The sequence below is a fragment of the Prinia subflava genome, chromosome 19 (assembly GCF_021018805.1).
Source record: "Prinia subflava isolate CZ2003 ecotype Zambia chromosome 19, Cam_Psub_1.2, whole genome shotgun sequence".
In the NCBI taxonomy this organism is placed as follows: domain Eukaryota; kingdom Metazoa; phylum Chordata; class Aves; order Passeriformes; family Cisticolidae; genus Prinia; species Prinia subflava.
Window position 1 is genome coordinate 2,433,148 of NC_086265.1, and position 11,552 is coordinate 2,444,699.

General features: G+C 57.2%; 1 protein-coding gene across 3 annotated transcripts; it reads right to left on the reverse strand.

The window, feature by feature from the left end:
- Positions 1–296: 296 nt before the first annotated feature.
- OGFOD2 (2-oxoglutarate and iron dependent oxygenase domain containing 2) lies at positions 297–5,988 on the reverse strand. 3 transcript variants are annotated; one of them, XM_063415580.1, is made up of 7 exons: positions 5,724–5,988; positions 5,596–5,652; positions 3,442–3,552; positions 2,881–2,980; positions 2,133–2,257; positions 1,433–1,687; positions 297–881 (listed from the first exon to the last, which is right to left on the reverse strand). In XM_063415580.1, the coding sequence occupies exons 1-7, from the start codon at positions 5,844–5,846 to the stop codon at positions 603–605; spliced, it is 1,050 nt and encodes a 349-aa protein (XP_063271650.1). In that variant the 5' UTR covers positions 5,847–5,988; the 3' UTR covers positions 297–602. The 3 variants fall into 3 exon arrangements, with proteins under 3 accessions (XP_063271650.1, XP_063271652.1, XP_063271651.1); XM_063415582.1 differs by having other exon boundaries at positions 3,431–3,552; positions 5,821–5,915; XM_063415581.1 differs by lacking the exon at positions 5,724–5,988 and having other exon boundaries at positions 3,431–3,552; positions 5,544–5,665.
- Between the last annotated feature and the right edge of the window lie 5,564 nt (positions 5,989–11,552).

Sequence of the window (11,552 nt, forward strand, 5' to 3'; positions counted from 1 at the left end):
CTCTGGGAAGTTTGCTGTGCTGCAGGTGGCTCCCAGAGCTCTGGCTCTGCTTTAACAAGGTTCACAAAGCCTTTGAAAGGGAAGTTTCAGCCCCCAAGAAGCCTTGGCAGATCTCTCAGCCACCCCGGGGGATCCGTGCTGCTCCTGGTGGGTTTTCCTGAGCCTGGGTTAGGCAAACACCCGGTGATGATAATTCCCTGCCATTCCCAGCAGCTCGGTGGGATCACCTGGGTCTCATTGCTGAGCACTGAGCAGCACCCAGCTCTGCCCTGGCAGAGGACAGGAGGCCCTAAGAACAGCAGGGAAATGCTTTATTGTGCCCTTCTTCCCCATTTCCAGCGGGACTCGGGGCGCTGCTGTGGGCACAGGGGCCCAGCAGCTTTGGGTGTTGACAATATTGACAGAGCTGCTGCAGGGAACCAGAGTTGGGGTTTCTGTGCCTTACGGAGTCCTCCAGCCCCAGCCTGAGCCCTCAGGAGCCAAGCCCAGCTCTTCCAGCTGGAATCCTGGCAGGGCTGGCTTTGCATCCCTTCCCAAGGTGAGAGCTGCTCCTCGCAGCCTGGGAGGTCAGAAAGGAGCTTTGGGTGAAATCACGGCCCGTGCTAGCCCAGGGCACAGAGATCCACGGTCTGCGGCTCCTCCTGCTCCCCCAGGGGCTCGGTGAAGCCGTCCCCGAACCCCTCCGCCTCCACCAGCTCGGGTTTCCTGCGGCACATGGGGCAGAGGCGGTTCCGCACGGCCGAGGCTCTCATCCACACGATGAGGTTCCAGCGCTCCCCGGAGGCGACGGGCAGCGCGCCGTGGATCTGCCCCCCTCGGTGCAGCAGCCCCCGGCCACGGACGTGCTCCACCTCCAGGTACTGCGGCACGGGGGCGGGATCCTGGAACAAAGGGACCGGGATGTGTCACACCATGAAGTCTCTGGAACGGCTGGGATTTGTCACCTCTTTCCTCACAGCACCCAGGGAGCAACACGGAGAGGGTGAGACTGCACCTCATTCCCAGCGCCAAGTTCAGAGGGAATTTAGAGAAAGTCAATCAGAAAAAAAAAAAAAAAAAGTTTCACTGCTGTATGGGAGCTTTGACCCCTCTCTTGCCCTCAAAGCAGGTGCTGGAGATGTAGGTTGAAGTCACATCTGAAATAAATCTCTCCCTCAGCACTCCCTGCTCACAATTTTAGATGTGGAAAGGGGATGGTTTGTTTCACTCCAGTTTCTATAGTGAAGCTGCATCTGTGCTCTCTTTAAAATACTGAGTATTGGTATTGGATATTGGAATATTGCAGCAAAAGAGGCTCCTGTCTAACCAAGCCATGCCAGAAATGGGGAAGGGACGGTGCAGGTTTGACTGTCAGCAGTGAATAATTGTTTTTTAGAACACAGTGGATGCCTTGGAGGTGAGGAGGGAGAGGTGAGTGGGACGTGCTCAGTACCTGGCTGAACTCCCCGAAGTACAAGTTCCCTTCCGTGAATTCCTTTCCCAGGGAAACGTTCAAGGTGACTTCAGCGTTGTCATAGTGGGAGCTGAGGTCCAGGTCCTCGTGCAGGGCGTACTTGACCACGAAGGCTTTGTGGCTGTCCAGGCAGCCCCCGCCCAGCTCCGGGTACAGCAGCGCCGTCACCGGCAGGAGCCGCTCCCGCAGCGGCGTCAGGAAAGGCTCGTCCATGCCCAGCTCGTTCAGCAAAACCTGCGCAGGACAGGGGGGAACAGCTCAGAGCCACAGCCCCTCACAGCTGCTGCCCTCCTCAGCCCTGCTGCTGGCTCAGATCCAGGGCTTTGGAGCAAAGGCTCCAGACACAGGGAAAAAGGAAGGAGGATGGAGGTGGAGAGGGATGGGGAAAACACGGAGTAATGAGATCCGTAAGTGTTCTTTGAAAACTGTCTCGATTTAGATTTGTGTTGCTTAAGCACAGGGTGCTCTTTGCCCTGAGATACCAACTCCCTCCCCTTCCCCCTGCATTCCCACTTTCTTTTGTCCCTGTAACTTCCCTCAACCCTGTCACTCCAAGGGGGCTCTGAGCTCAAACTGCACCGTGTAAAACGAGAGGCACTTTGGAACGGGAGGCAGTGAGAAGTGAGGAGGGCAGCAGAGGGAACACTGCCCCCAAAGAAGCACAGGAGATGACTCCTACCCCGTAGTTGTTCATGGTGTTGGGCCTGCCTTTAGGCATATCTGACTGCTCAAAGTTCTCCAGCTCCTCCACAAAGGCTTGGCAGAACTCCTCTGTGAACACTGGCAGTCGATAGATCCTCTTGTCTGTCAGGGGAGGGGAGACACGGTTTGCTGGGGAAATTCCCATTTTCCTGTCCAGCTCCACTGTGCTGGTGTCAGTGAGAGCACAGCACCCACAGGCTCCACTTTGTGCTGGGGTGTATTTGTTGTTTTTCACGCTGGTGCCCCATTCCCAGAGCAGAAGGCTGTGTCTGGAACTGTCCTGGATAAATCCAGGAGCTTTGCACACAGACATTGGTGTCTTTTGCCTTGAGGAAAGGAGGCAACTCTGCCTCTTCCCCTCTGTGTCTTGGCAGCATTTCTGGTAGGCAGGGAGCTCCTCAGGGAAGCTGAAAACCCAGATGTCTTTTCCAAAGACTGAAAGCTAGACTGAAGCTGTTTCAGCCCAGGCTAACCAACAGGGACTCTGCAGTGGCAAAGCACTCGGGGAGGGAAAACCAAGCTCCCAGTGCTCCTTCAGCAGGCTCCCTGGTGAGTGTGGTACAACCCAAACCCCAGCCCTGCTGCAGCTGGAGCCTGTGGTGAGACAGAAGACTCCTCAGGCAGGGAATGACATCCTGTGTGCCTCAGCTCGTGTCAGAGCAGGGCTGTTCCACACAGGGCTGCCAACAGGGAGATGTGTGTGGCTGAGGTGTTGCTTTCTGTACCTGAGAAGGTCTCGAGGAAGCTCAGGAGGCCCTGGAGATCAGCACCTGGAGATGTGCAGAACCTCACAATTTCCAGAAACTCCGGGGCCAGGAAGGAATCCTGGTGTCAAGGGAAGGATGGGAGAAACACACAGAAACACAATCAGCCTGCACAACCCCGGAGGGAAACGGACTCCCAGGGAAATCCACAGTCCCTGGGGAGCAAGGCTGAGTCACACTCGGGTTAATTCCACGGCAGGAGATGCAGAATGCCACTGGTGTTTTACCTGGTGGGGTAGGGGAGTTGCTGCTTGCTTTAGTTCATGGTTTTCTAGGAGTAACTGGCCAGATTTATCAAAGACATGATAGGAAAGAGCCTTTCCTGGCTGGAACACCAGGAACCTTGCCCGGAGAACAGGCTGTGCTGTTGTGTTTTTTAAGTTTTAAAGCCAGTTTTCGTATGCTACACCTGTGTTTTAATTCAGTGTAGCTTTAGCACTGAGCAACCCCGAGGAGAGGGGGAAATAAACTGCAAAAATAGAACTCCCAGTGTGCAAAGGAGATTCCAAACCTTCTGTGTACCTGCAGCGTGTACACCTCTGGGTGTTTTGGTTTGTAGCACTTGGAGATGATGGCTCTGCGTTCCACTGACTGATGGATTAACTCTTTTCTTCTCTGCACTTCTGCCTCAATCTGCAAGTAAACAACAGAGCACAGAAATCCACAGGGCTCAGTGAAACAGCTCCAGGAATCTGCTCCTTGTTTTAAACCAGTTATTTTTGTTTGGGGGCACCTCCGGGAGACAGAGTGTTTGCTCTGCTTTGCTGTGGTCAAGACAAGTCCAGCAAATATCTGGAAAGCCTGAGAGGAGTTGATGTTTTCTTTACAGGTGGCTCAAAAAGTAACTGAGGACTTCCTGTGGAAGTGTCAAGTGGAGCTGTGAGGTCTCAGCCCTTTCGGGCATTCTGACACCTCCCGAATCTGCCTTTTGTTCTGACAATAGAGGCATTGTCCAAAGCACAGACATTTGCTGGGAGCAAGACAAGTCCTGTCATGAAGGGATTACTGCTAAGTGTGGCGGAGACAGGCTAAACTGCCCTTTCAGAGCAAACAGCTGATCCAGGCAGCTCTTTAAATTCCCCCTCATGAGATTAAACTGTAACAGTCCTCACTGAGGAGTGAGTGAGCAGCCATTCCCTGGGACCAAGCAGCTCCTGTGTTCATTCCCTTTCCCTCAGGATCAGGCCCTGAAGGTCTTGGGAACCAAGCAGGCAAATCAATCAGATTTCTCATCTTCCTTCTTCTTCCCCTCCCTCCCAGCCCCAAGGTCCCTGGGCAGCACTGCCTAGAAAATCACCATCAAGCTCTAAGTGGGAAAACTGGGCTGGGATTGCTGCTAGACTGGGAGAGCTGTGACCTCTCAGAGCAGGGACAGTCACTGTCACCTGCTTCCTCCCAGCACTGAGTCACTCCCATTTGTTTATGTAATTTTTAAGTCTCCTTAATGATGTTTATATTAATACAGCAAACCTTGTATGAAAATCTGAGCAGATCTGCTAAGAGCCCAGGTGATAAAAAAGTGGCTAGGACCTAGGTGATTATAAATTACAACCAAAGTTAGGATCTTGGAATCCTAAGTGTGGCTGTTTTATAAATTTTGTATTACACTGCTTGTTGTGCTCCCTTGACTCTGCCTGGGGAACTCCTGTGCTGTTCTACTCATAAATTCTGTGCTGTATGAATCATAATATGCAGTTAATAAAGCTTTAATTAACAGTATGATTTACTGCCACCATCATTCCACCAAGAATTCTTAAAAGAACCTGTCTGTCCCCTTAGTGTCAGGTGACACTGGGGCTGGTGAGTGGCAGACCCCTGGCCCTGGCCTGGAAAGAAGCAGCGATTCTGTGATAAAAGGTGAATTTCTGTAGGATCCCATCTTGGGGCTGCCTTTTAAAATGATTGGCAGAAGAAGGGACAAGGAAAGACAAAGCAGGGCACCGCAAGCCAGCGGAGGGAGCGGCAGGGAGGCCGCTGGCATGTGTTGAATGCCAGGATTTAATTGCGGGGTGTTGGCTGAATAAACACCCCGCCGATGGGCGCCCGCGGGGAATTCTTCCCTCTGGACCGCGCCCGGCCCCGGGGTGGATCGGGACGCGGTTCTGGGGGCTCCAGCAGGTCCCGAACTCCCTCCGGGGCTGAGCCCGGCGTGAGGGGATGGCGCCCGTGAGGGGATCCTGAGGGGCCGGGGCTCCCCATCTCCCCCGGGCTCGGGAGGGAGCCGGAGCTGCTGGAGCCGGGCCAGAGGGGCGGCTCTGCTGGGAGGAAGGGCCGGGACAGCTCGGGGTCTTCACCTGGAGAGGAGAAGCTCCGGGCTGACCTCAGCCTGAAGGGACCCACAAGAAAAGAGGGAGAGAGAGAATTTCCAAGGGATGGAGTGGCAGGACACAGGGAATGGCTTCACACTGACAGAGGGCAGGGTTAGATGGGATATTGTGAAAAATCCCTCCCTGTGAGGGTGGGCAGGCCCTGGCACAGATTTCCCAGAGCAGCTGTGGCTGCCCTGGATCCCTGGCAGTGCCCCAGGCCGGGCTGGAGGGGCTTGGAGCAGCCTGGAGCAGTGGGAGGTGTCCCTGCCATGGCAGGGTGGCACTGGATGAGTTTTAAGGTCCCTTCCAACCCACCCATCGCGTGGCTCCGAGTCCCCGCTGGCCGTGAGGGGCTCCCGCCGCTCACCTCCCTCAGCACCTCCCGGAACTGCTCCTCGCTCCGGCAGCCGCGCTCCCGCAGCGCCTGCAACACACGGGCCCGTCAGCGCCGAGCGGCGGGCGCGGCCCGCGCCCCCCGGCCCGGCCCCGCGGTACCCGGCCGTGGTCCCGGCGGAGCTGCGGCCCGTCCCGGTACCGCACGTGCAGCCCGAACCGCCCCACGAAGATGTTGTCGGTGAAGAAGCAGGCGCACCCGCCGAACGGCCGGCCCGCGGACATGTTTCCTGCCGGCGAACGCCTCCCGGTCCTGCCCTCAAAGGGCTCCGCTTCCGTTCGCGGGAGGGCGCATCGGCAAATTCGCAACCGGCGCACAAACGGAAAGCGCGGAACCCGCCCGTTCTCCGCAGTTTTGCGTTTGTTGTTTTTGTCATCCCCGTGACGTCACCGCGGCGCTGTCCCGCAGCGGGGCCGTTGCTCCGCGGCCCTCCCGGCCGGGCCGGGTCCGCTCGGAGCGGCAGCGGCTGCTGAGGGTTATTTGCAGACGGTCCCTGAGATCTCCCCCGTCCTTCCCCCGCCCCTCGCGGGGGCGCGCGCGGGCGGCGGGGGCGCGCTCCGGGGACGCGCGCGGCGGGGTCAGCGCGGCCCCGGCCCGGCCCGGCCATGGACGCGGCGCTGCCGGAGCCCGAGCGGGAGGTGGTGGTGGCGGCCGAGCCCTGCGGCCACGGCAGCAAGTTCGAGGACATCTACCGGCTGCTGGCCGAGGGCTGCTTCCCGCCCAGCTTCTGCTCCATCAAGAGGAAGAACCTCAAGCGCTACGCCCAGAAGTTCGTCGTGGACGGTGGGGACCCGGGGGGGCGGCGCGGCGGGGTCGGGCTGCCCCGGGGCTCGCCCTGCCCCGGGGGCAGCCTGAGGGGGGAAGCGGCCCCGCAGGCACGGGGGATGTGCCGGAGCCTCGGTGCGGGGAGGGGAGGCGGCTTCTGGGCAGCGCCATCGCCGCCACCGCTCCCGGGCGGCCCCGGCCTTGGCAGCGCCTCGGGCGCGGAGCGGGGATCGCGTCCCCCCCGGTGCTCCACGGCTGCCCCGCGGGGACCGGCGGCTTTGTTGTGGCGGAGGATTTCCCACGGTCCCGGGTGCAGGAAGGCTCCGTGGGCGTGCGTAGGGGCGATTCCAGTTTAGCAGCTTCTCCAGGGGCAGCAGGAGCTCCCAAGGCAGCAGCAGCCCCCGGAGCTGTCGCAGCTGCGTTTGCTGTGTTTCTCACTGTGGAAAATGAGCCCTTTTCTGGAGGCGAGCAGCTGTGAGGGTGTGTTGGAGACAAACCTCTGGCATCCGCAGGCGGCTGCCTCTACTACGTGGGACCGAAGAAGGAGGAGAAGCGCGAGGTGATCGTGGATCCCGAGAGGAGGCGTCAGGTCTTCCTGGAAAGCCATTTCACCGAAATCGGGAACCACCTGGGCCAGAAGAAGACGGTGCACCGCATCCAGAGCCGCTACTACTGGCTGGGAATCGTGAAGGATGTTGTGGACTGGGTAAGTGGAGAGCAGTGACCGTGTCCGTGACACCGGTGCTGGCAGCAGTCCCGAGGCAGCAGCCACAAGAGCCCTGGTGCAGGGATGATGTCATTCCCCGTGCCTGCGCTGGCAAGCCACACACTGAGTTACTCTGCAGGTGAATCTTGGAGCGTCCCGAGGCACCTGGGGCGGCTGGAGGTCTTCCCCTGTGTGTCGGGAAGCCTCCTCAGCCTCCCTGTGCAGGGCAGTTGTTGTCATGAGAATGTGGGATTGTTTCAGGCAACTTGCTGAGTCTGGCTTTGGGCAGTGTGGATTCCTTCCAGAGCTGGCCAATTCCCTAAACTACGGCAAGAGCAGGATCTCAGTGTCTCCTCAGCTGCTTTGTCTCGCCTGTTTCATTGCTGGCAGTTCCCTGCAGCAGGACTCTGCAGCACTGTGGTTTAAGGAGTGTGCTTGCATTGCATGGTCTGAGCTCCTCCAGCATCCTAGGGCTGAGGATTTCTCTAACCACCAGCAGGAGGTTAAAATACAATAAAAAATTGCCTGGGAACAGAGTGAGAAATAGCTTAGCTGTAGGCCACGTTGAGAAAGTTGGTTATTGTGTCAGAGAAAGCTGTCAGGTGAGCCTTGTGAAAGGTGAGATGCATCAGCCTGTTGTGTTTTGTCCTCCTTTTTGCCTGCACCTCCTTATTTTTACTGGGAGAAAGGAAACTGCTCAGCCCTGCTGTGTGTCTCACCCCTCCACAGCCTGTGCAGTCTGAGTCTGACAGGATCTGTCAGCTCATTCCCAAGTCCTCTGATCCCTCTTTTCACTGCAGATCAAGATGTGTGAAACGTGCCAGAACGCGGAGCACAACAAGAGCATGACGCGGAAAGCCAGGCCCGTCAGGGTGGAATCCCCCTGGGAAGTGCTGGGATTAGACATCCACGGTGAGTGAGCGTCTCAAGTGGCTCTCAGGGCTCCTCCCCGCCGGCCGGGAGCGTGGCAGACCTGCTGCCACACGCACTCAGGGAAAGCTGCAGGTGCCTCTGAGGAGGTGCCAAGGAATCCACAGCTCAGGATGCAACCTGATCCCTGGGCTTGGCTTGGCTCCCTGTGCACACAGTGCCAGCCGTGGGCGTGCCCTCTTCCCCGGAGCTGAGGCTCTGATGGGTGTGTTTCTGCTGACAAAGGTCACCGAAAATGTTCTGGCCGAGTGACATTGCAGAAAAGAGTTGTGGTCATTTCTGCAGCCGCTGGGTTTTTAACTTTCCCCGTTTGGGGGATATGACGGCATCCTATTGATTTTTTTTGATGGCTGTTTATGCAGGGCCTTTTCCTGAGACAAGCCAAAGCAACACACACGTCCTGCTTGTGACTGACTACTTCACCAAGTGGGTGGAGGCTGCTCCTCTGCAGAAGAAAGATCCTTTCTCTGTGGCTAAAGCCCTGGCTACTGTTTTTTACAGGTGGGCTCCTCTGCTGTTGGTTATGTTGCACCTCTGCGGTGCAGTGGGGCGTGCTGGGGGGTGTTGCAAAAATACCCAGTGTCCTCAGGATGTTTTCCTGTGAGAGCAGGAACTCTCCCTTCCACAGGAGAGACCATGCAGTGCTTCTCAGTTGTTCTTTGCAAAGTCCTTGGGAAGAGCCTGTTATCCTCCTGAAGAAAGAGGCAGAAATGTTTCTCTGAGTAGCCCGAGGCCAGGGGAGCTGTGTCCCAGTTCTCTGCAGAAGCTTTAAAGCCATTCCCAGATTTCTCCTAGAAAGTGTTTGTGTCACCACGTGACACTGTCCTTGTGGAAAACACGTGGGGCCAGTGGAGATTTGAATTCAGAGCAAGAAGCTCCTCTTGTTTCTCCTGCTGCCTCATGATTCAAAAGCAAACAGGCTTGGCTGGTTTGGAACAGAGTGACCAGCAGACCTCTCTCTGCTCTTGGTCACAGGAGCCTCGTTAGCACCAGCTCCACTGGAAGGTCCTGTGCCCTTCCTATTCCATTTGCACCCATAAAGATGGAGCTCCTCGGGCTCTGCCTCAGCTGATGGAGTAAAACCAGTTGTGTGTCCTCTCCTTGCCCAGGTTTGGTGCCTCCAAGAACATTTACACCAGTCAGAGCTGGGACTTCTGTGAGGAGGTAGGTCTGGTGTGGGGTGGTTCAGGGGGAAGCGGCGTGACCTTCAGCAGGCTTTTTGGGCAATGTCACCTTCAGCAGGCTCTTTGGGCAGTGTCACCTTCAGCAAGCTCTTTGGGCAATGACTTTCAGCCTATTTTTTGGGCAGCAGGTCCTGAAGGCAGAGTTGTGATGTGCTGTGTAGCGGGGGCGTGGAGCTGATGCTGCCTTATCCCTGGCCCAGCCCTGTTGGGAGTGGGAGCTGATTTGCCAGTGCTTTCACCTTGGCAGGGATTTAAGGTTGTGGATCAGTGGTGCAAGTCCTCTCTGCTTGGAAGGAAAGACCGTGTGCATGAAATTCCAGCCCTACCCTGGGATTAACGCAGCTTCCCAGCCCTGTGGAAAGCTTCAAGCACGGGGAACAGTCATTGCAAAACGTTTTCCCAGGCTCTGACTTTTCTGGGGAGCATTTTCTGCCCCACAGCCTCTCCTGGCACGGGGGGCAGTGTGTTGGGGGCTGCTGTGGGGCTGACACGCCGTGCCCCCCGTGCTGTCCCAGGTGAGCCGGCACCTGTGCGAGCGCTGGAACATCTCCCAGCTCCTGACGCCTGCAGACCCCGCAGAGCTCCCCAGCCCTGCTGACGGCAGCGCAGAGGTGCTCAGGGCCTCCATCTGCAGCGTGGTGAGCGAGAAGCCCAGCGAGTGGGACACGCACCTGGACCCTCTGCTCTTCGAGTTCCGCACCTCGGTCAACTCCGCCACCAAGTACAGCCCCTTCTTCCTCATGTTCAACAGATACGTGTGCCTGTCCTCAGAGGTAACTGCCCGGCCCAGGGGAGCCTCGCAGGGGCTTTGTCCCTCCTTTGTCACTGCTGTGGCTGCAGGGTAACGCACAAATCTGTGCCTTGCAGGTGGATTTTGTCAAGGACTCTAAGGAGCAGGGGGCTGGCTCTGGTAAGGCCGACAGCCTCCCGCCCTTCACAGCCACGGTGCAGGAGCAGCAGAACGCCGTGAAGGAGATTGTGAGTCTTGGGGTGCCTTGAAAGCAGTTTGTATTTGGCCTGAGAGGAGAGGTGGCACCTAAGTGTGTGCTGAGGGCAGCAGGAGCAGGGCTGGACCCTCTGGGCCAGCACCACAGGGAAGCTGCTGGTGGTGCTGCTAAGATTTCATGATGAAATACGAGGGACTGGCTTGCCCCATCAGGCTAATGAGAGCTGTGTCCCGGCCTGCCCAGCTCCCTGCCTTGTAATCTGCATCCCAAATCAGCCAAGGGAGTCCCTCCTTAGGCAAGGACAAGAAGCCTTAAGGAGATGCTGTGTAACTACAAAGGTTTAAAGTAAACCTGTCCCAAAATGGGAGGAAGTTGGGGCTACCATGAGGACTAGTGGCCAGGTGGGGAGGGAGATGGGCTTGGGTAGCAAAGTCAGCATGCAGCTCCTGACTGTCTCTGACGTGCTGAGTGACCTTGGGCAGCTCATTTGTCTCTCTGTTCCTTGGTTCCCTCACTTGGAAAATGACCTCAGTGTCCCCTGTGAAGTGCTGGGTGAGCTGTGTGCCAAAAAACCACAGACACAGCTCGAGTGCTTTGTTTGCTCAGTCATTTCTTACACTCAGGCAGGGTTGTGGGGTTCTCTCTGATCTCACCTGGACTGTGGCTGTTCTTGCCAGGGAACGACAGGAGGAATATGGGACAGGAGGGAGGAGTGCCTGGGAGCAGATCTGATCCCTTTGGCAGCTCAGGCTCCCTAGCTCAGCTCCCCTTTTGTGAAATGGAGCTGCACATCGTGGCATGGGGCAGCGAGAGCTCTGTCCTGTCCTAAAGGGAACTTCTGGTGTTGGGATCACCAGCTCTTCCTGCATCCAGGCAGGGATTGGGGCTGGAATTAACAGGAGGTGATAAAGCTTCTCTGGCTTTTGGCACTCCAGCCTAGATCCCCTTCTGCCCTCTACTGATGGAGCACTGACAGCTCTGAGCACGGCCGTGGAATTGCAGTTTCACATTGCAAGGCCTCCTGCTGGTTTGGGGTGGTGAGAACAAGGCTGGGAAGCCTCTGCTGAGTCCCTCCCTTGCCCCAGGTGCATCCAGCTTTGACACGGCCAGCTCTCACTCACTCCCAGCCTCTCTTACGAGGAGAGACCGTGGCAGCTGGGCCTGCTCAGTCTGGAGAGGACTGAGAGGGGATGTCATCAACCCACAGAAATATCTCTGAGGGGTGTTAGGTGATTGTGTCAGGTGCCCAGTGACAGGATGAGGAGCAACAGCCATAAACTGAAACACAAGAAGTTCCACCCCAACAAGAGGAAGAGCTGCTTTCCATTAAGGGGGGAGGTCTTGGATTCTCCCTCTGTGGAGACATTCCAGACCCACCTGAATGTGGTGACCCTGCCT

Excerpts from the sequence above, each read along its gene's own strand:
- OGFOD2 (XM_063415580.1), bottom strand. The coding sequence starts at position 5,846 with ATGTCCGCGGGCCGGCCGTTCGGCGGGTGCGCCTGCTTCTTCACCGAC. Across the intron at positions 2,258-2,880 it reads CTTCCTCGAGACCTTCTCAG|ACAAGAGGATCTATCGACTG; the intron begins GTACAGAAAGCA and ends CTCCCCTGACAG. Across the intron at positions 1,688-2,132 it reads ACACCATGAACAACTACGGG|GTTTTGCTGAACGAGCTGGG; the intron begins GTAGGAGTCATC and ends TGTCCTGCGCAG.